The following is a 23,479-nucleotide window of genomic DNA, read 5'->3' as shown; positions in this document are numbered from 1 at the left end:
TAGCGTTATTAGGGTTCGTCTGTTCCTAGTTCAATCCATTTGTGTTAGATCTAGCGTTATTAGGGTGCGTCTGTTCCCTAGTTCAATCCATTTGTGATTTGCTTTTGTTTAAGATTTGTGCCGATGATGATGAATATTTGGGCACAAATTGATTCAGGGTTTGGTCAGTAAACAATTGGTGTGTACAAATTTTTTGTGCATGATCTTTGGTTTACTGACTCAAATCCTGGATATAAGTGTGTCCAATGTAACTGAGGCTACCTCTTTTTTTCGAGCCCATATTATCATGCATTATCTTTGTTCACTCTCTGTTCCATCATCGTTGCAATTGACTCCGTGTTTTTTGCACGATCTTTGGTGCTACGTGACAGGTGCAGAGCAGCAACGTCGACAGCGACGACGAGTCCTTCCACACCAAGACTCGTCACGTCCTCAGGAGGCTGCAGTCCGGCCATTACGATGACCCCTTTGCTCGAGGCATTTACAAGTGCCCCTTCTGCAACAGGAAGCTCCGCGCCACCGACTTCAACTGCCTGGTGAACCATGCTGAATCCATTGGCAGATGCGGCGCTAGAGTTGGAACGACGGTGAACGTGCATGCGTTCATGGCCAAACACAAAGCTCTTGTGATTCACCTGCGCAACCTCCAGGCGAGTCACAGGCGCAACCTGGAGGCGTTGAACATGCCTACTGCACTCTCTGTATGTGACTGCTCTATCTGTAGAGCAGCTTAAATTCATGTAAAATGTAGCTTATGTTGTAGGGTTCTATCGGTACTACTGTTGGATCTGTCGTGAACATATCTATGCTATGTTGGCTGCTGTATGCAGCTTATTGATAACCCACAAGTATAGGGAATCACAACAGTCTTCGAGGGAAGTAAAACCCAATTTATTGATTCGACACAAGGGGAGGTAAAGAATACTTATAAGCCTTAACAACTGAGTTGTCAATTCAGCTGCACCTGGAAAAGCACTAGTAACAGGGGTGATGTGAAAGCAGCAGTAATATGAGAGCAATAGTAACACAGAATACGGTAGCGATGCAGTAATATGAGAGCAATGGCACCAGAAAATAGTTGATACTACTTCCAATGTCATGTAGAACGAGTATATGATGATGAGATATGGACCGGGGTTCCCAGCTATCTACACTAGTGGTAACTCTCCAATAACAAGTGTTGGGTGAACAAATTACAGTTGGGCAATTGATAGGATTGAAATAGCATTAAGACAGAACATCAAGATCATTAATCATGTAGGCATGTTTCCCATATATAGTCATACGTGCTCGCAATGAGAAACTTGTACAACATCTTTGTCCTACCAGCCGGTGGCAGCCGGGCCTCAAGGGAATCTACTGGAAATTAAGGTACTCCTTTTAATAGAGCACCGGAGCAAAGCATTAACACTCCGTGAAAACATGTGATCCTCATATCTAAGCCTTCCCCTCCAGTTGTCCCAATTTCTGTCACTTTGGGGCCTTTGGTTCCGGACATAGACATGTGCATACAACTTGTAGATACAATCTAAGCAATAAGTATAGAGCTTAAATCTAAGATCATGCCACTCGGGCCCTAGTGACAAGCATTAAACACAACAAGATTGCAACAACAATAACTTCATAAACTTTGTAGATAGACAATCATAACGTAACAATCCATCGGATCCCGACAAACACAACACCGATTACATCAGATGAATCTCAATCATGTAAGGCAGCTCATGAGATCATTGTATTGAAGTACATGGGAGAGATGATACCAACTAGCTACAGCTAGAACCCGTAATCCATGGGGGAACTACTCACGGAGCATGATGGAGGCGGTGGCGTCGATGGAGATGGCTTCCGGGGGCACTTCCCCGTCCCGGCAGGGTGCCGGAACAGAGACTTCTGTCCCCCGAATTGGAGTTTCGCGATGGCGGCGGCACCCCTGGAGTCTTTCTGGAGTTTCGTCAATTGGTATCGAGTTTTTAGGTCGAAAGGGCTTAAATAGGCGAAGAGGCGGAGTCGGAGGACGCCTGGGGCCTCCTCCCCATAGGCCGGCGCGACCAGGGTGGAGCCCGTGTGGCCCTGTCGTGTGGTGGCCCCCTGGCCCGCCTCCGACTCTCCTTCGGTGTTCTGGGGTCTTCCGGGAAAAATAAGATGTTTGGCGTTGATTTCGTCCAATTCCGAGAATATTGCCCGAACAGCCTTTCTGGAACCAAAAACAGCAGAAAACAGGAACTGGCCCTTCAGCATCTCGTTAATAGGTTAGTTCCGGAAAATGCATAAAAACATTATAAAGTGCAAGCAAAACATGTAAGTATTGTCATAAAACAAGCATGGAACATCAGAAATTATAGGTACGTTGGAGACGTATCAAGCATCCCCAAGCTTAGTTCCTGCTCGCCCTCGAGTAGGTAAACGATAAAAAGAGTAATTTCTGTAGTGACATGCTACTTACATAATCTTGATCATCCTATTATAAAGCATATGAGATGAATGCAGTGACTCAAGGCAATGATCTATAGTTGCTAACAAATAGATAACATATAGCAAAACTTTTCATGAATAGTACTTTCAAGACAAGCATCAAAAGTCTTGCATAAGAGTTAACTCATAAAGCAATAAATTCAAAGTAAAGGCATTGAAGCAACACAGAGGAAGATTTAGGTTTCAGCAGTTGCTTTCAACTTTCAACATGCATATCTTATGGATAATTGTCAACATAAAGTAATATGATGAATGCAAATATGCAAGTATGTAAGAATCAATGCACAGTTGACACAAGTGTTTGCTTCTAAGATGGAAGGAAGTAGGTAAACTGACTCAACATAAAGTAAAAGAATGGCCCTTCGCAGAGGGAAGCAGGGATAAAATCATGTGCTAGAGCTTTTTAAGTTTTGAAATCATATAGAGAGCATAAAAGTAAAATTTTGAGAGGTGTTTGTTGTTGTCAACGAATGGTAGCGGGCACTCTAACTACCTTATCAACCAGACTTTCAAGAGCGGCTCCCATGAAGGACGTTATCTCTACCAGCAAGGTAGATCATCCCCCTTCTCTTTTGTTTACACATGTATTTTAGTTTTATTTATGGTTGACACTCCTCCCAACCTTTTGCTTTCACAAGCCATGGCTAACCGAATCCTCGGGTGCCTTCCAACATTCACATACCATGAAGGAGTGTCTATTTGCAAAATTAAGTTGCTTACTGATGAATCAGAGCAAAACATGTGAAGAGAATTATTAATGAAGGTTGATTAATTGGGGGCTGGGAACCCCGCGCCAGCTCTTTTTGCAAAATTATTGGATAAGCGGATGAAGCCACTAGTCCATTGTGAAAGTCCGTCAAAAGTAAATGACAAGATTGAAAGATAAACACCACATACTTCCTCATGAGCTATAAAACATTAACACAAATTGAGAGGCATTTTGAAGGTTTAAAGGTAGCACATGAAGTATTTGCTTGGAATGGCAGGAAATACCACATAGTAGGTAGATATGGTGGACACAAATGGCATAGGTTTTGGCTCAAGGTTTTGGATGCACGAGAAGTGTTCCCTCTCAGTACAGGGCTTTGGCTAGCAAGGTTGTTTGAAGCAAACACAAGTATGAACCGGTACAGCAAAACTTACATAAGAACATATTGCAAGCATTATAAAACTCTACACTGTCTTCCTTGTTGCTCAAACACTTTTACCAGAAAATATCTAGACCTTAGAGAGACCAATCATGCAAACCAATTTCAACAAGCTCTACGGTAGTTCTCCACAAATAGGTTTAAACTACATGATGCAAGAGCTTAATCATGATCTACTTGAGAGCTCAAAACAATTGCCAAGTATCAAATTATTCAAGACATTATGAAGCACTTTCTGTTTCCAACCAAATATCAATAAGTGCAGCGATTTTCAACTCCGCCATGAACATTAAAATAAAGCTAAGAACACCAGTGTTCATATGAAAAAGCGGAGCGTGTCTCTCTCCCAAACAAGGATTGCTAGGATCCGAATTTATTCAAACATAAACAAAAATAAAAACAAACAGACGCTCCAAGTAAAGCACATATGATGTGACCGAATAAAAATATAGTTTCAATAGAAGAAACCTGATAAGTTGATGAAGAAGGGGATGCCTTGGGCATCCCCAAGCTTAGACGCTTGAGTCTTCTTGAAATATGCAGGGGTGAACCACGGGGGCATCCCCAAGCTTAGACTTTCACTCTTCTTGATCATATATCATCCTCCTCTCTTGACCCTTGAAAACTTCCTTCACACCAAACTTCTCATAAACTTCATTAGAGGGGTTAGTACTCAAAAAACTTGAATCCACCTTGGTCCTGTAGTGACACATTGCAAGAACTCAATAAAACATTAGCTATAGCTCTCCACGTCTAGAAAGCCTTGCTTAAAGTCCACAAGAGACAATGCAAAAAAACAGAGACAGAATCTGCCAAAACAGAACAGCCAGTAAAGACGAATTTTAAACAGGTACTTCCGTTGCTCAAATCAGAAAACTCAAAACTAATGAAAGTTGCGTACATATTTGAGGAACACTCACGTAAATTGGCATATTTTTCTGAGTTACCTACAGAGAAAACAGCCCAGATTGGTGACAGATAGAAATCTGTTTCTGCACAGAAATCCAAATCTAGCATCAACCTTCGATTAGAGGCGTCACTTGGCACAACATTGCAATAAAATAAAGATAAGGAGTGGTTGCTACAGTAGTAACAACTTCCAAGACACAACAAAACAGTAGCAAAATAAAGACATGGGTTATCTCCCAAGAAGTTCTTTCTTTATAGCCATTAAGATGGGCTCAGCAGTTTTTAATGATGCACTCGCAAGAAATAAGAGTTGAAGCAAAAGAGAGCATCAAGAAGCAAATTCAAAACACATTTAAGTCTAACCCACTTCCTATGCATAGGAATCTTGTACACAAATAAATTCATAAAGAACAAAGTGACAAGCATAAGAAGATAAAACAAGAGTAAATTCAAAATTTTCAGCATATAGAGAGGTGTTTTAGTACCATGCAAATTTCTACAACCATATTTTCCTCTCTCATAATAATTTTCAGTAGCATCATGAACAAACTCAACAATATAACTATCACATACATCATTCTTTTCATGATTCATAAACACATAATTTTTATCAAGCTAAAAAATAGTGGGATCAAAACTTTCAAATCCACTTTTATCAATAATATAACAAGATGATTGATCATTCTCAAGAGATATGGGACTCCTAGATAAAGTCAAGACCTATCCAATCCCATTTTCATTAGTGGTACAATTAATATTATCAAGTAACATAGGACCATCATCTAGAGCTTTATCATAAACATTTGCTAAGCAAAACTCTTTAGTACCATGCATTTCGACATCAGGCACAAACAAAGCATTATCATAAAATTTATCAAAATAGCATGGATTATCATAGATAACAGGAGCATAATTATTCTCACAAGTTTTACTCATAGGGAATATTTCAAGAGAATCCACAGGAACATAATATTCAACCTCCTTTGGTAAGCATGGAGGACAATCAAATAGTGTAAGAGATAAAGAGTTACTCTCATTAGAAGGTTGGCATGGGTAGCTAATCCATTCTTCCTCCTTTTGTTCATCACTCTCCTCTTCTTTTTCATCCAATGAGCTTTCAGGTTCATCAATTTCCTCTTCTTTTTCATCCAATGAGCTTTCAGGTTCATCAATTTCTTCTTCCACAGGTCCCTGCAAATTGTGAGTGCATTCTTGTGCATTAATGAGTCTCTCTTTATAATCAATGATATAAGGATTATCAGTGTAACTTTCATTGCAAAAATTAAGGATAGAAGAGACATAATCTTTAAGGTCCTTACAAACAACACAAGTTTCATAATTTTTAACCATGAAGGATTCTATCTCAGAGGCTCCCATAAATATGACAAATTGTTCTACCTCTTCAAACCCAAAATGAATATAGCTATTCCGATTATAGTTCTTAATTAAAAATTCCTCACTAAAGCCACATTGAAATTTAAGTTGTTTAGTGTCCTGTTGAGAGCAACAGTTTATATCATGACGTTTAAGCAAGATTTTAGCAATTGTATTCAATTTTTCTATCACATCACTCATCACTTTTCCCGTTCTTGATTCTCTATAATTATTATATAATTCAATAAGCTCCAAATAGGTTGTAGGTTCTCCCATAATAGCAGTTTTTAGTTTTTCGATTTTTCAAATTTTTATGGATTTTCGGGTATATAGGGAAAATAAAACAAAACAAAAAGAAACTAGACAAAAGTAAACTAGGCAAAATAATACTAGACAGAAATAAACTAAGCACAAATAAACTAGACAGAAGTAAACTAAGCAAAACAAAATAAAATAAAACAGAGAGAGAGGTGGAGTGTACTCCCCAGGTGAACTTATGAGTAGAGCTATGCCTCCCCGGCAACGGCGCCAGAAAATAGTCTTGATAACCCACAAGTATAGGGGATCGCAACAGTCTTCGAGGGAAGTAAAACCCAATTTATTGATTCGACACAAGGGGAGGTAAAGAATACTTATAAGCCTTAACAACTGAGTTGTCAATTCAGCTGCACCTGGAAAAGCACTAGTAACAGGGGTGATGTGAAAGCAGCAGTAATATGAGAGCAATAGTAACAGTAACACAGTAGCAGTAGCAGTAATATGAGAGCAATGGCACCAGAAAATAGTTGATACTACTTCCAATGTCATGTAGAACGAGTATATGATGATGAGATATGGACCGGGATTCCCAGCTATCTACACTAGTGGCAACTCTCCAATAACAAGTGTTGGGTGAACAAATTACAGTTGGGCAATTGATAGGATTGAAATAGCATTAAGACAGAACATCAAGATCATTAATCATGTAGGCATGTTTCCCATATATAGTCATACGTGCTCGCAATGAGAAACTTGTACAACATCTTTTGTCCTACCAGCCGGTGGTAGCCGGGCCTCAAGGGAATCTACTGGAAATTAAGGTACTCCTTTTAATAGAGCACCGGAGCAAAGCATTAACACTCCGTGAAAACATGTGATCCTCATATCTAAGCCTTCCCCTCCAGTTGTCCCAATTTCTGTCACTTTGGGCCTTTGGTTCCGGACATAGACATGTGCATACAACTTATAGATACAATCTAAGCAATAAGTATAGAGCTTAAATCTAAGATCATGCCACTCGGGCCCTAGTGATAAGCATTAAACACAACAAGATTGCAGCAACAATAACTTCATAAACTTTGTAGTTAGACAATCATAACGTAACAATCCATCGGATCCCGACAAACACAACACAGATTACATCAGATGAATCTCAATCATGTAAGGCAGCTCATGAGATCATTGTATTGAAGTACATGGGAGAGATGATACCAACTAGCTACAGCTAGAACCCGTAGTCCATGGGGGAACTACTCACGGAGCATGATGGAGGCGGTGGCGTCGATGGAGATGGCTTCCGGGGGCACTTCCCCGTCCCGGCAGAGTGCCGGAACAGAGACTTCTGTCTCCCGAATTGGAGTTTCGCGATGGCGGCGGCGCCCCTGGAGTCTTTCTAGAGTTTCGTCAATTGGTATCGAGTTTTTAGGTCGAAAGGGCTTAAATAGGCGAAGAGGCGGAGTCGGAGGGCGCCTGGGGCCTTCGCCCCATAGGCCGGCGCGGCCAGGGTGGAGCCCGCACGGCCCTGTCGTGTGGTGGCCCCCTAGCCCGCCTCCGACTCTCCTTCGGTGTTCTGGGGTCTTCCGGGAAAAATAAGATGTTTGGCGTTGATGTCGTCCAATTCCGAGAATATTGCCCGAACAGCCTTTCTGGAACCAAAAACAGCAGAAAACAGGAACTGGCCCTTCGACATCTCGTTAATAGGTTAGTTCCGGAAAATGCATAAAAACATTATAAAGTGCAAGCAAAACATGTAAGTATTGTCATAAAACAAGCATGGAACATCAGAAATTATAGGTACGTTGGAGACGTATCACTTATCCTATATTTTTTCTGGATTTGTGCCCTAGATTTTCTACCTGATTGGGTAAAAACGAAGGCATAAAGAAATGAATGTCGTTAAAAAACAGAAGGAGAAGCTGCTCTAGATTTGCTACCAATTTGGGGTATCAAATATGAATGAGATCGAGCGAGAGAGAGGAAAAAGGTACATTGAAAACTGCTAATCTGGGCGAAAGAGACAGAAACCACTCGTGCCCACGTCCCGGACCCACACGACTCCACACGCTACGGCCCCACACGCTACGGCCACACACGCTACGCCCACACAAACATGGTCTCGTCCTGTCCCACGCGGTTCCTTCCTACCAGCCCCACACGACGCGGCCCCACAAACGACACGACCCCACTCGTCAGCACGGAACGGTCAACTTAACGGAATCCTGCCGTCCGAGCTGCTTCTGCTCCTTCTGCGGGTTTCAGACAAGATCTTGGGGAAAACTGAGGAAAAACTAAGGAGCTGGGGAAAACTGAGCACAACTAAGGACCCGAGGGCACAGAAATAGAAATCCCTTTATCTTATTATGAATTGCCTAAGTACTCGTCCATATCATGAGAATATTTACATCATATGAACAAATATGTTCGTGAAAGTTCTTTTATCGCACTCAGTTGTTAACTGAATTGCTTGAGGACAAGCAATAAGCTAAGCTTGGGGGGAGTTGATACGTCCAAAACGTATCTACTTTCCCGAACACTTTTGCTATTATTTTGCCTCTAATTTGTGTATTTTGGATACAACTAACACGGACTAACGCTGTTTTCAGCAGAATTGCCCTGGTGTCTTATTTTTGTGCAGAAAATCAACTTTCAGGAAAATCCCCGGAAATAATTGCGAAGGGCCTATTTTTACAGAAGACACACGGAGCCAGAAGGGTAGGCCAGGGGGAGACCCACGGCCTCCACACCATAGGCCGGCGCGGCCAAGAGGGGGGCGCGCCGCCATATGGTGGGGCCGCCTCGGCCAGCCCCCGACGCTCCCCTCTGGACTACTTAAAGCCCTCGACCTAAAAACGCAAGGGGGTTCGACCATATTTCCAGAAGACATCCAGAACTCCGCCGCCATCGCGAAACTCCGTCTCGGGACCAGAAACTCCGTTCTGGCACCCTGCCGGGACGGGGAATTGGAGGAGATCATCGCTATCATCACCACCGACGCCTCTCCATCGACCATCCATGCTTCCCCCATCCATGTGTGAGTAATTCCCCCGCTGTAGGCTGAAGGGGATGGTAGGGATTAGATGAGATTGTTCATGTAATAGACATAAGATTGTTAGGGCATAGTGCCTAGTATCCGTTGTTGGTACTTTTATGATATTGTTGCAACTTGTTATGCTTAATGCTTGTCACTAGGGCCCGAGTGCCATGATTTTAGATCTGAACATGTTATTGATTCATGATGATATTCATTGTTTTATGATCTTACCTGCAAGTTGTATACACATATTGCTGTCCGGAACCCGAGGCCCCAAAGTGACAGAAATTGGGACAACCGGAGGGGAAGGCTGTGATATGAGGATCATATGTGTTCACGGAGTGTTAATGCTTTGCTCCGGTACTCTATTAAAAGGAGTACCTTAATTACCAGTAGTTTCCCTAGAGGCCCGGCTGCCTGGTAGGACAAAAGATGTTGTGCAAGTTTCTCATTGCGAGCACGTATGTCTTTGTTACACTGTTGCTTATATTTCACTACTGCTACTGCTATAAAACTGTTGCTACTGATAAACTCTTGCGAGCAAGTCTGTTTCCAGGTGCAGCTGAATTGACAACTCCGCTGTTAAGGCTTACAAATATTCTTTGGCTCCCCTTGTGTCGAATCAATAAATTGGGTTTTACTTCCCTCGAAGACTGTTGCGATCCCCTATACTTGTGGGTCATCACCTGTCCATGGCATGTGCAAACCAAGATCACGTCGGCCAAGCACCACCTCCGATGACCACAATCAACCATGTATTCCTCCAATCGGTCCAAACTCCAAGAACGGCGTCCCATGGGGGTGAGTCACTCATAAGTTTCCAAACACCACCTCCGATCTGAAGTTTCCCTAGAGCCATCATAAGCGGATGAGCGAGTAACTACCCACAACAACACCTTGAAGAAGGTCGTGACGCCAACGAGCATCGATAGAGTCTACCCAGACCACAAGCCGGTATGAAAGGCCTTGCCCCACATGTTGACTCATAAACACCTCCAGAGGTTGGACTGATTAGACCACCGCCAACTTGCCATGCTCGATGCCCACCGCCCCATAGGCCCAACAAGAACTGCTTCCATCTACAAATTGGGCGTCGGGGACCAGATCCACCGCACACCAGACCGTCTTGCTGTCGTCAAGTGGGCTTCGCCATCGGCGTCCTCCGGTGGCGATTGAGAAGACTGAGGGCGGGAGAGGAGTTTGGGGAGGCGTCTAGAACACTCGTGCAGACGTGCCCATGTGGCCATGTCACCCATGAGGGCGGCGTAGGCAAGCACTATCATATGGATGTCACTGTTATGCCAAGTGGTACCCACCCCCAACACAACCACCCAAGAACTCAACCGTGTGGCCAAGTGGTAGGGTCATAGTGGAACATCAATGCTGATTAGGGTTCCACTCCCATCAAGAGCAGACTCCCCTTGTTGGTCTCCCTTCCCTCCCTTGCCTATTTTTTGAAGATGTTTACTAAATTTGACAAAATATTTAATAAATACTCATATAAAAATATAAAGACGCAATACTAAATCAATATCAATAAATCAACCATAAGAGTGAAAGAAAGCAAATACACAAAGGGCGTGTTTGGGACGCTAGGGACATTGTTTGATTTGGGTTTCGAGCCATAGGGAAAAATGTAGTACGGGTGGCAACAATGATGGCACGTAAATTTATTCCCCTAGGTGCCAAGAACAAGTGAGGTGTAATTAAGCACATTAAAAAACGCACTCCGTTCTTTATTTTTTCTTGATATTTTCCTGAGTCCGCTTTAAGTTATTTTTGTTACTCTTTTTGTTAGACAAAAGAAAGCATAGCTAGAAAGAGAGTACTCCATCTGTCCATAAAAGTAATATCGAAGATTTGTTTAATTTTAGATGCATCTATGCAGTAAACAGTGTCTAAAACTCTAGATACATCCAAAATTTGACGAAATTATACATCCTTTTATGGACCGAGAAAGTATTATTAAATATATAAACTCATGTAACTCTGTTAATCTATACGTACATATGAATGCCAAAGTACAAGCTTTGCATGTTGCAAACACAACACTATCCAGCAACTTAGAAGACATGAACGATGGGCATGAAGTCAACACAACGAGGTTCACATCTTGGAGGGGATGTTGTTTCTACAATCTAACTAGCTTTAGAGACATTGTCCTCAGTTTCTATACAGCCTCATCTTGTGCACTAAGTTCTTCCAACCAATTAATCCTTGGCATCTAGCTCACCTCGTGGTCCCAGCTTAAAAAGGAAATCCAGCTAGCATACAGTATACTAACGACGTGTTTTTATACATAGAGCCACTATTAAAAATACATTTTGTCAATATGTAGGATCACTAACAGTGTTTTTTGGCCTCTAGCTTACCAGGTGTTAGCACTACAGTTTTGAAAACTTAAGATTACAGCAAAATGCATACCGGACTCCGTACCTACCTTTCATTTGAAATGTAAAAAGGTTGTTCGACGATATTTTGTGCAAATATATTCAAAGTACATGTAAAGTATATTTAGGTGTAAAATACTGTCCTTGCAGAAGCGAGGCAAACCCACATTCACAAAAGTACATGCATCCATCGTTGCACTATACATGTACGGCTAGTTCAAGTATACTTGGATGCGTAACATGTGTTAAGGACTTAATTAGCCCAGTTAGATTTATTTAAGCTACCCTGTATATTTTAATTGTACGGGCTTGTTCTTTTTGTTCAAGGGACTTATTCGTACGGAGTAGCTCATGGGCTTTTAAGTTTCAAAGTCTGGTCAATCGATGGTTGGTGTACGCCCGACGTACACGTGAAGGATCGATTGAGCTACGTATCGTCCAAGTCTGATAGTTTGGATCGATCGTATCTGAGCCGAATATTCTACTGAGGCGCGTGACTTGCGGCAGGCAAACTCTAGTAACCGACCTGGCCTGGCGCTGCCTATATATACAGCAGGTGCCAGACAGTCATAAAGGGGGGGCGAAGAGAACCTCGCGGGCTTCGTGGCTGGCGGCGGTCTCAGGTGGAGCCGCGCCGGCTGAAATCGCTTCCATGCTGCGACCTCCCTGTCTGAGCTCGCAACGGCAAGCACGAGCCGTCACCGGTGGACAGCGCCACGCCTGCAGTCTCGGGCGAGAGCTGCGTCGGCCAGTGTCATCGACAACATCTGTCCGGGAGCACTAGACACTACGGGAACCCGCCGACGTGCCGACGGCCAGAATCTGTGCCGACGGCCGCCGTCGGCACAGCCTCGCTCGCCGTCAGCCCAGCAAGGTAGCCGTCGGCACAGCCTGGCCGTCGGCACAGAACCACCAGAACCGACGGCCGCCGTCGGCACACTTTGGCCGTCGGCACAAACACTGCCTGTGCCGACGGCACGTAGCCTAGCCGTCGGCACATGGTCATATGGTGGGGCCACAGACAGCTACCGACAACGGCGTCAGCAGGTGGCAAACGGCGTGATGTGGGCCGACGGCCAGGCCGTCGGCACAGCTTCCCCGCCAAATTTTCCTTCTTCCCGCCCTTATTCGCGCCATTTTTTCGCGCCACTTCCTATGTAGGCCGACGGCCAGGCCGTCGGCACAGGTTCCCGCCATTTTTCCCCCCTCCTTCCCTCCCGCCATTCTTCTCGCGCCCATTCTCTCCCGCCAATTATTCCCGCCGTTTCAGCCCTCGTCGTCCTATATATAGCCATGTCTTCTCAACACTAACATCACCAACAACATTTCTCTCCTCATCAACTCTCTCATCCAAAAAACACCACAGAATCCTCTGAGCTCAGCTGCCGTCGAGATGGCTCCTCGTCGCCGTAGCAACACGGGCTTCATCGGCGTTCGCCAGCGGGCTGCGGGCCATTTCGCGTCCGAAATCTCCGCCGGTGGTGTGCGTGTGTGGCTCGGCACCTTCTACACGAAGGAGGCTGCTGCCCGCGCATACGACGTTGCGGCTTGGAGGTTTGGCCGGTCGCGCCACGAATTGAACTTCCCGGAGGTCAGGTCTCTGACGGAAGCCGAGAGTCTCTCTACTGAGCCGCTACTTCGCTCAGAGGGTGAAGCGCAGCGGTTCAGAGATGGCCAGCGGCGGATTGATACCACCGAGGCGGACGAGCAGTTCATGGCACAGTGGCGCAGAGACCATCCCGGAGACGTCGCGGCCACGCGCGCATTCTGGATGGAGAAGCAGGCGTACGGGGAGAGAGAGGAGGGCGGGAAAGCGGCAGAGGAGGGCCGAATATGACGCGGAGTACGCCAAAGGAGAGGCGTCGACATGGGGGAAAATGATGAACGGTGGTTTTCGTACCTCTCAAGTACCGCTTCGAGAGGACACCCTAGCGAGGACGAAGATTTCGAGAACTGATTAGTATGTGTGTGTGTCGAGTCCATGTGTCTAACGGGTCATGTGTCGACCCAGTGTTAAGTGCTTTGTTCGTGTGTGGGTTTAGTTTTTTAAGTGTTTTGGTTTGTGTGTTAGTAGTGTAGTTTTTAAGTGCTTTGCTTCGTGTGTGGGTGTAGTTCTTTAAGTGCTTTGGTTTGTGTGTGGTCTAGTTCTTTAAGTGTTTTGGTTTGTGTGTGGGTCTAGTTATTTAAGTGCTTTGTAACGTGTGTGGGTCTCAAGTTCTTAAGTGTATCATTATTGTGTGTCGTCAGAAATCGAGCATCGGAGGGTGGGAATGGTCCCAAAACTCAGGCAGATTATAGACTATAGGGGTAAAATCCAGGATCTGTATGTGGAAACTCCTGGTAAGCCCAACCTATGGTTTCCCATGTACATATGTCCTAAACAAACCAAAGCAAATAAAAAAATCCATTGTTACACCGTCACACGGAGAAAGCTATAGGGGTAGATCTGCGGGGTCCCCGCCCTAGGGTTTCCGAAGATACGAGATCAGCGGAGCGTCGGAACCGCTTAAAAACTTGCATATGTCCCTAGCATATGTGCACAAGTGTGATGTAGGGTTTGGCTAACCTTGCATGTACCGGCGTTGACGATTTTCGCAGACATGGGCCAGCACTTGGTGAAAATCCAGGATCTGTATGTGCAAACTCCTGGTACGGCTAAAATGGAGCCTATTTTATGGTAAAGTAAGCCCAACCTATGGTTTCCCATGTACATATGTCCTAAACAAACCAAAGCAAATAAAAAAATCCATTGTTACACCGTCACACGGAGAAAGCTATAGGGGTAGATCTGCGGGGTCCCCGCCCTAGGGTTTCCGAAGATACAGATCAGCGGAGCGTCGGAACCGCTTAAAAACTTGCATATGTCCCTAGCATATGTGCACAAGTGTGATGTAGGGTTTGGCTAACCTTGCATGTACCCGGCGTTGACGATTTTCGCAGACATGGGCCAACACTTGGTGAAAATCCAGGATCTGTATGTGCAAACTCCTGGTACGGCTAAAATGGAGCCTATTTTATGGTAAAGTAAGCCCAACCTATGGTTTCCCATGTACATATGTCCTAAACAAATCAAAGCAAATAAAAAAATCCATTGTTACACCGTCACACGGAGAAAGCTATAGGGGTAGATCTGCGGGGTCCCCGCCCTAGGGTTTCCGAAGATACGAGATCAGCGGAGCGTCGGAACCGCTTAAAAACTTGCATATGTCCCTAGCATATGTGCACAAGTGTGATGTAGGGTTTGGCTAACCTTGCATGTACCGGCGTTGACGATTTTCGCAGACATGGGCCAGCACTTGGTGAAGATCCGGGATCTGTATGTGCAAACTCCTGTACGGCTAAAATGGAGCCTATTTTATGGTAAAGTAAGCCCAACCTATGGTTTCCCATGTACATATGTCCTAAACAAACCAAAGCAAATAAAAAAATCCATTGTTACACCGTCACACGGAGAAAGCTATAGGGGTAGATCTGCGGGGTCCCCGCCCTAGGGTTTCCGAAGATACAGATCAGCGGAGCGTCGGAACCGCTTAAAAACTTGCATATGTCCCTAGCATATGTGCACAAGTGTGATGTAGGGTTTGGCTAACCTTGCATGTACCCGGCGTTGACGATTTTCGCAGACATGGGCCAGCACTTGGTGAAAATCCAGGATCTGTATGTGCAAACTCCTGGTACGGCTAAAATGGAGCCTATTTTATGGTAAAGTAAGCCCAACCTATGGTTTCCCATGTACATATGTCCTAAACAAACCAAAGCAAATAAAAAAATCCATTGTTACACCGTCACACGGAGAAAGCTATAGGGGTAGATCTGTGGCTTTTAGGGGAAATGAGTAGGAAACGGCCCGTTTCACCACATAGTTTGTCGGAACGAGGCCATATTTGGCACGTGCGTGGGCCCTAGGATGGGAAGCAAGGCCCCGGTCGCGGATTTCCAATCCGAACCACGGGCGACGGTTTTTCCATTTTCGGGGTGCCGGAAGGGCTTTTTTTTGTGAAGCAGCTACATGGTGCGCATTTCAGTATCGCGCGGGACCTCCGCGCAGCGGTAGGATACCTCCTACGCACCACCTATCACATGCCATATGCGCGCGGAAGCCATCTGGGAATCCCACCCGCTTCCTGCGGTGCCCCGCCGAATCCGCTGGAAACTGACCGGATTTGAACTGGGGCGACACTTTCCTTCGCTCAATAAATGGAGGGAAAAATGGTTGATGCATGCGTTTCGCCCGGTAAAATAAAAATATGATGCATTTAATTTCATGGTACTATTTGTTGTTTGTCTCCCAATCAAGCAGAGGATGGCTGATAATGGGTGGATGTACAGTGGCCGTGCTAGTTCGACTGAAATGACAGAAGAGTGGGTATGGAAGACCAATTTATTAGTGAAGGAGTTAGCGCGTGGTTCAAAGTCAGGCGTTCGTCCAAGTTGCCCTTGCGCTCGTTGCAAGAGGCGTCATCGTCACGGAAAGGATGATATGACTAAACATCTTTGGTTGAATGGGTATATGCCTGATTACGTCACGTGTGTCGACTTTGCTCAGTACGAACGTGACAGAGGTGAGGTGATGAGGCAGCGAATCGATGGCAATGAGGACGATGGGATTAGATACTTGCTAGATGATCTCCACGATGCCTACATGCCAGAATCGCCAGAACAGGAGGAACCGCCAGAACCTGAGGGACCGCCAGAACCGGAGGAACCGCCAGAACCGGAGGAACCCGAGCCTACCGCAAAGGCCTTCTATGATATGATGGCTGCGGCTAAGAGGCCTCTATATGAGGGTGCAAAAATTTCTCAGCTCGATGCCATCGCGCAAGTACTAGCCGACAAGGCCCAGTTCGACAGCACCCGTGCATGCTTTGAAAAAAATTTGGTAACTGTTGGTAACATGTTGCCCGAAGGCCATTGTCTGCCTAAAACCATGTATGCAGCAAAGAAAATGTTGAAAGCGCTCAGCATGGATTATGTGAAGTATGATTGTTGTCCCAAAAACTGTCTTTTGTTTTGGAAAGAGTTTGCGGATGACAAATATTGTAGCAAGTGTGGGTCCTCTAGGTATCATGAGATAACCAGAGCTAATGGTGAGAAGGTGCAGACAAAAGTCGCCGTGAAGATTCTTCGTTATCTCCCGTTCATAAAAAGAATCCAACGGCTTTACATGTCCGAGGAGTCAGCCAAACAGATGACGTGGCATAAGAACGGGTTGAGATTCAAGGACGCGGAGGGACGACTAAACATGGGGCACCCATCGATGGTAAAGCATGGCGTAACTTCGATGCAAAACACCCTGATAAGGCAAATGATGCTCGGAATGTCAGAATTGCGATAGCAACCGATGGATTCAATCCATATGGTATGTCAGCATCCGCGTACAGCTGTTGGCCCGTGTTTGTTATTCCGCTCAATCTCCCTCCCGGAGTCCTTATGCAAAGGAAGACCATATTCCTGTCGATGATCATTCCAGGGCCTGATTACCCGGGGAAGAATTTGAGTGTATTCATGCAACCGCTTGTGTATGATTTGCACCACTCTTGGCACCATGGGACCTTGACATACGACCGAGCAACGAAGACAAACTTTGTCATGAAAGTTTGGTTCCAATATTCCATGCACGACCTACACTGGTACGCTCTATTTTGCGGGCATTGTACAGCTGGTAGGTTTCCATGCCCAGTGTGCAGGCACCGATTGGAGTTCATTTGGCTGAATGCGGGTCGCAAATATGTCGCATTTGACAAACATCGAAAGTACCTCAAAAGAGGGCATCGGTTCAGAGGAGACAAAAAGAACTTCACAAAGGGCAAAGTTGTGCGTGAAGAAGAAACGATACCAAAGTTCAATGGTGAAACTGTTGATGGTGAGCTACGTGCTCTCCAGCGTAGTAAAGAACCCGGCAAAACATATGTGGGATATGGTGAGACACACAAGCTGGACTCACGTGCCGGGCTTAACGCAGCTCGAGTATTACAAGGATCGCGAACTTCCCCCTAACATCGATATGAGGCACACCGAAAAGAATGTGGGGGAGTCCGTTTTAACACCGTCTGAACATTCCTGACAAGACAAAGGATAATGTCAAGGCTAGAGTCGATGTTGAGAATCTGTGTGACAGGCAAAGACTACACATGCATCCTCCTGAGGGCAATAGAAAAAATTGGGTCAAGCCGCATGCCAACTACGTGCTTGATAGTCTCCAGAAGAAGGAGGCAATGATGTGGCTGAAATACGCCGTTATGTTCCCAGATGGCTATTGTTCGAATATGAGTAAGGGAGTCAATCTTACAACAGGAAAAGTAAACGGGCTCAAGAGTCACGACTATCATATATGGATTGAGCGACTGATGCCGGTGATGGTTCGAGGGTATCTCCCCGAGCATGTCTGGCGAGTGCTTGCGGAGTTGAGCCATTTCTTCCGCACGGTCTGTGCTAAGCAGATATGTGAGTCGGTGATTGCGAAGTTGCATGATCAAGTGCCGGAGTTGTTATGCAAGTTAGAGATGATCTTTCCACCAGGTTTCTTTACTCCGATGTTACATCTCATTGTGCATCTTGCGAACGAGGCACTCTTGGGTGGACCGGTGCAGTATCGTTGGCAGTTTTGCATTGAGAGAGAGTTCAAGTATATTCGAAACAAATGTGGCAACAAAAATAAGATTGAAGCATGCATAGCTGAGGCAACTATCCTCCGGGAGATGGCGACGCCACGACAACGTACTATGCGGATGATGTTCCCACTATGCATAACCCGATATCTCGGTACAATATCGACGAGCCCAAGCATGACCCCAAGCTCCTCCTCTTCAAATGTCACGGTGGCAAGGCTGGTGCCTCTAAAAAGGGCATCTTGACAAAGGAAGAGAAAGATTGCATAATGTTTTATGTGGTTACGAACATGCAAGAAGTGCTCAAATTCATAAGGTAAAATGGTGAACAAATTACTTTGCTATTAGTAACTCGATTTTGGTCTAATACGTTTTTTCTTCCTTTTAGCCAATACAAGGATGAATATTGGACGAGATCGACGGATCCCTCTGATGCGGAGATGGAGATTCTTTTGAAAGAGAGTCGTCCCGGAAAGAAAAAATTCCTGGATTGGTTCTACGAAAAAGTAATTTCTAACAAGTCCCTTTTATCCAATACTTTTGCAATCCGTGACTTGTCCCTCTTATTACACGTAACTAATGCAAAGAAACAATTTGAACTGAATTTGTAGGGAGGTGATCCCAACGTTGAGATGACGGATGAGCTGAGATGTGTTTCCCAGGGTTGCAACCGTAGAATCTCAATGTATGAGAAGTACGATGTGAATGGGTATCGCTTCCATACAGAGTATCACCAGAAGAATCGGCCTAACCCAAAAACTATAAATACTGGGGTCTTCACCAAAGGATCCGATGACATAGAATACTACGGAAGGTTAGAGAATGTATACGAGCTGACATTCAATAGGACAAACATACAACTCAATCTCGTTGTGTTCAAATGCCACTGGTTCGACCCACAAGTTGGACAGAGAAGCACTCCTTCCATTGGGTTAGTGGAAGTTAGGCCTTCAACCTCGCTATAGCGGAGCCGATGTCTTTGTTGTGGCTCACCAAGCCAAGCAAGTTTATTATTTGCCCTACCCATGTCAAAAGGAGTACCTCAAAGGCTGGGAAGTCGTGTTCAAGGTATCACCACATGGTAAGCTACCCATGCCCTCCGACGAGGATTACAACAACATTGACCCTGTAACATACGAGGGAATTTTTTATCAAGAGCAAGAGAACTTTGGGGATTTCGAAATAGAAATTGGTCTTGAGGACCTCGAGAACGAGGCACATCTTCATGGTGAAACAGTGGTGGACCTAAAGGACATACAAATGCTCACCAAGTTACATGAGGGCAATGGGTTCAATGATGAGACTCCACCGGACATTCCCACCCAACCTCATTACTCACATGATACTGATAGTGATAGTGAAAATGAGAACCCAATGCCTCGTTATGAGAACCCAATGCCTCATTATGATAGTGATGATTCGAGGTGAGGGTCCTTTATGCCTTTATGCTTAGTATCTATTTTTCCATATGCTTCTTATACTTAGTATTTATTTTTCAATATGCTTCTTATGCTTAGTATCTATTTTTCAATATGCTTCTTATGCTTAGTATCTATTTTTCAATATGCTTCTTATGCTTAGTATCTATTTTTCAATATGCTTCTTATGCTTAGTATCTATTTTTTGCTTAGTGTCTACATTTTATTAAGGCATGAATGCTTACTTGTTTACTCTTTGTCAATGCAGGTGATTGATCAATATGAGCGGAAGCAAGCAATCCATGAACTCCATTTTGAAGAGTATGAGCCAACAGAAGTTCACCGGGACCACTAGAAGTGGAAGACCAACGCGTGCCAGCTCGCGTTACGCGGACGATGACACGGGTGGAGTTGGAGGTGGAGGTGTAGGTGGAGGTGGAGGACGTGGTGGAGGTGGAGGACGAGGTGGAGGTGGAGGACGAGCTGGAGGACGAGGCGGAGGCGGAGGTGGAGGACGAGGACGAGGTGGAGGTGGAGGACGAGGACGAGGTGGAGGTGGACCTTTCCTTGGTGACATACCCTCTGCTTCTGGCGACGTGGCTTCCCAGTCCGCTCACACACAGTCTACTGAGGGGGAGATGGAGGTGGAGATGGAGGTGGAGATGGAGGTGGAGGGGCAGGACGAGGAGGCGGAGAGGGAGATGGCGCCGAAGAAGTTGCGCATTCGTGGTGAAGCGCAAGTCCCTGATGAGAGGAGGGAGCCTACTAGCCAGGATGCGAAAGCCCTCATCATCCCGAACGAAAAAGAGTAAGTTTAATTTTGAACATTTAGATTCATTTTGCTATGTACTAATGTTTTCATTATTGTGCATAACTGATTGGCATACTAATGTTTTGATTATTGTGCAGCAATTGGACATATGACAAGGGGGTTCGCCGGCCGTCGAGCATGATTGGAGCTCTTATTAGGCGATGCGGCCGGGCTTTTACACTCCGGTCCCCGGCGGCGAGAAGAAGCTAGCCGAGACTTGGGCGGACTATGAGGCAGCTCCTTGCCGGGCTTTGGGACAGCTTATTAAGCAGTGTACACCAAGTTTTGGGTAAAGCATGCTTCTCGAGTTTACTTAATAGTTGATGAACAAACTATGCTAACTCATGTCTCTCTCACAATTATTCTTATGCATGATTGCAGACCCATTATAAGGTGCCTGATGATATGGTTGAGCTAGGGAAGGCGGTGCGACTAGGGCTTGTCGAGGAGGTTGACAAGGCAACCGTGGTACAATCGAAGCATACCCGCATCGGGCACTTCAAGGCTGAGCAGGCACGAGGGTCAAGAAAGCCGACAATATCGGGGACGATCCTCGAGATGACAAAGGAAGATTACTTCAAGGTAAGTAAATATTCAATGAGACTCTATGTTGCCGCATAGTTGGGATTGCATTATGTGTTCTTCAAATGAGTTTTGGTTTTTCGTGTTATGCCCCTATGGTGCGAGAATAAGGAAGACGCATTTGAGGCCTTGGTAGCGAGGTGGGTTGGCGAAGACGCCGACTTCAACGCCAAGAGCGCGCGCAACAAGGCAAACCGGGCCTTTGGAGGAACACACGGTCTGGGAAGCCGCATGCACCGAGCGCTACAGGAAGCACAAGGTACATATATACATGGAACAACTTGCATTTATTTCCCCTCATATTACTACTTGATACACATAACATTTATCTTCTTGTGCAGGAGGCGGACCTCGGGGAGCCTCTCTCCGAGGTGGGAGGGGGGCCGAAGATGAAGCGGAAGCAGCCCGATCTGAGCCAGCCTCAGCCCTCGCTGCCCGAGTACTTCGGCTTTGCCGAAGAGGAGTTGGAGAAGTACTGCTCGGTGTTCAAGGGTCTTCATCCGGAGGTGGATGATCCTATTGAGCAGGAGACCGACTTGACGGCGATTATGGTGGCGGGGAGCGGCGTGGAGCATGGCCGCACGAAGCTTCTTAGTGGGGTGATCAAGCCGCAGAGGACCCTCACGCAGATCAGGTCTACCCTCACCACCGGCGACCCACCGGTCGCGCCTCCTCGACACCGTCGTACGGATGTAAGTTTTCTCATTTCCATCTTCTTTCCAACATTCATCCCTGAATGGCTAAATTGACATGACTCCTTTTCTTGGAAATTGTAGGCTCACTTTGAGGCCGCCTACGCGGCCGCTTATGAGAACTATTTGACGGTTGTAGCAGAGTGGGACCTCAAGAGAGCGGCTTGGGAAGATTACCCGGAGGCGACGAGTCGTGTAAGTTACCATCTTTTATTGTTAGAAGACATGACAAGTCCCACCTCCCCTTTTTTTATATCTGCGGCGCTTGACATCTAAACTATCTTGCAGGCGGTCAGGACGTTCTTCCAGACTGGAGAGAGGATCGCACTTCCGGCCGAGGAGCTAGCTAGGCCGGGGCCGACTCCAGTGTGCCCATCGAGGGAAGCTTTCGCGGCCACATACTACGCACGGACTCCGGTAAGTCCTGTGCCTAACCAGTTCTCACCGCTTTCCTTTCCCATGTGTAAGATGCTAACTCTTGTCAAACATGTAGGGCACGGGAAGTTCGCGGAACCGACCCTCTCCTGGTTCGTCGCGCGAGGGCACACCGATGCACCCCGGCCGCCATTCTCCCGGTGCTTCAGGGTTTTCACCTGCTGGCGATGGTTCAGGCCATGGTTCTACTTCGGTCTACCTCGACAAAGGCCGGACGCCTGAATTTACGAGTCGGGAACCTGGTTGGACCCCCTGATCTTAGTTTCCCTTAGCTAGGTGTCTAGCGGGTGTGCGTCGATCGTGTGTGCCATGTGTCGACGATGTATGATGATTGTGTGTGCTACATGACACATATTTGTATCACGATGATGTTGTTGCTACATTTGATGATGATTATGTGCTGTGCAACATTTGTGATGCATTTGAATGTATATTATCGCTATATATGCTGTGCGTCTTTGTCTTGGGCCTGGAAAGGCAGCCGGAAACCAAAGGGGATGGTCTGTGCCGACGGCATAGCCGTCGGCACAGCCCCCTGGACGTGCCAAATGGCAGGGGCTGTGCCGACGGTTATGCCGTCGGCACAGAAAGGGTGCGCCCAGCGGCAGCGCGGAGCGGGCGGCAGCGCGTCTGGGCCGAAGGACCTGGGCCGACGGCTTGGCCGTCGGCACAGAGCGGCGTGGACGCGTGGCAGCCTCTCGGTCCTCCGATGGCAGCATCCGGGCCGACGGCTTGGCCGTCGGCACGCCAGCCAGGGCGTGGACGCGTGGCAGCCTCTGGTCCTCCGATGGCGGTGTCTAGGCCGACGGCTTGGCCGTCGGCACGGATTCCCTTGACCTAACGGCCGTTAGACGCTCCGCGGGCCCCACGTTGACTGTGCCGACGGCTACTGTGCCGACGGTGTCGTTTAACCGTCGGGCTGGCGTCTGTGCCGACGGCAAAGGCTGGGCCGACGGCGAGCCAGTCTGTGCCGAGGCGATTTTGTGCCGACGGCGGTGTGCCGACGGCGGCCGTCGGCACAGACGTGGGCCGACGGCAGGTGATGCTGTGCCGACGGCCGCCGGCCGTCGGCCCCTCGGCTGGTTCCCGTAGTGAGACGATCACCCAGCAGCACGTATCCTGCTGCGGGGGCTCTGTCTATCGGCGGAGAGCATGCATTCGGGGCAGTGTCGGCGAACCAGGATGACCGGCGCTGGCGACGATGTGCAATCTGAAGGGTTGACGTTCAGCACAACACGTACGCCTTTTATCAGTGCATGCTCTCTTTATCTTATTCAGCAGGTTCCATAAGGAGGGTGCGCCCCCGGTGGCAGCATATTGTGCAGCAAGGAGGCTGCGGCTTACCCAT

General features: G+C 46.5%; 1 protein-coding gene and 1 long non-coding RNA gene across 2 annotated transcripts; both read left to right on the top strand.

Moving 5' to 3' along the window:
• Positions 1–18,315: 18,315 nt before the first annotated feature.
• On the top strand, positions 18,316–18,974 carry LOC139831295 (uncharacterized). The gene is made up of 3 exons (XR_011745994.1): positions 18,316–18,509; positions 18,582–18,699; positions 18,805–18,974. It is a non-coding gene; the product is annotated as an uncharacterized lncRNA (long non-coding RNA).
• A 194-nt stretch (positions 18,975–19,168) lies between these two features.
• LOC139831294 (uncharacterized) lies at positions 19,169–20,551 on the top strand. The gene is made up of 3 exons (XM_071820600.1): positions 19,169–19,617; positions 19,880–20,419; positions 20,521–20,551. Exons 1-2 carry the CDS (start codon positions 19,286–19,288, stop codon positions 19,881–19,883), a joined length of 336 nt encoding a protein of 111 aa, XP_071676701.1. The 5' UTR covers positions 19,169–19,285; the 3' UTR covers positions 19,884–20,419; positions 20,521–20,551.
• The last annotated feature ends 2,928 nt before the right edge of the window (positions 20,552–23,479 follow it).

The sequence above is a fragment of the Lolium perenne genome, chromosome 5 (assembly GCF_019359855.2).
Source record: "Lolium perenne isolate Kyuss_39 chromosome 5, Kyuss_2.0, whole genome shotgun sequence".
In the NCBI taxonomy this organism is placed as follows: Eukaryota; Viridiplantae; Streptophyta; class Magnoliopsida; order Poales; family Poaceae; genus Lolium; species Lolium perenne.
The sequence above is the reverse complement of the archived record's forward strand: the minus strand, read 5'-3'. Positions and strand labels throughout refer to the sequence as shown.

Excerpts from the sequence above, each read along its gene's own strand:
- LOC139831294 (XM_071820600.1), top strand. The coding sequence starts at position 19,286 with ATGCCCTCCGACGAGGATTACAACAACATTGACCCTGTAACATACGAG.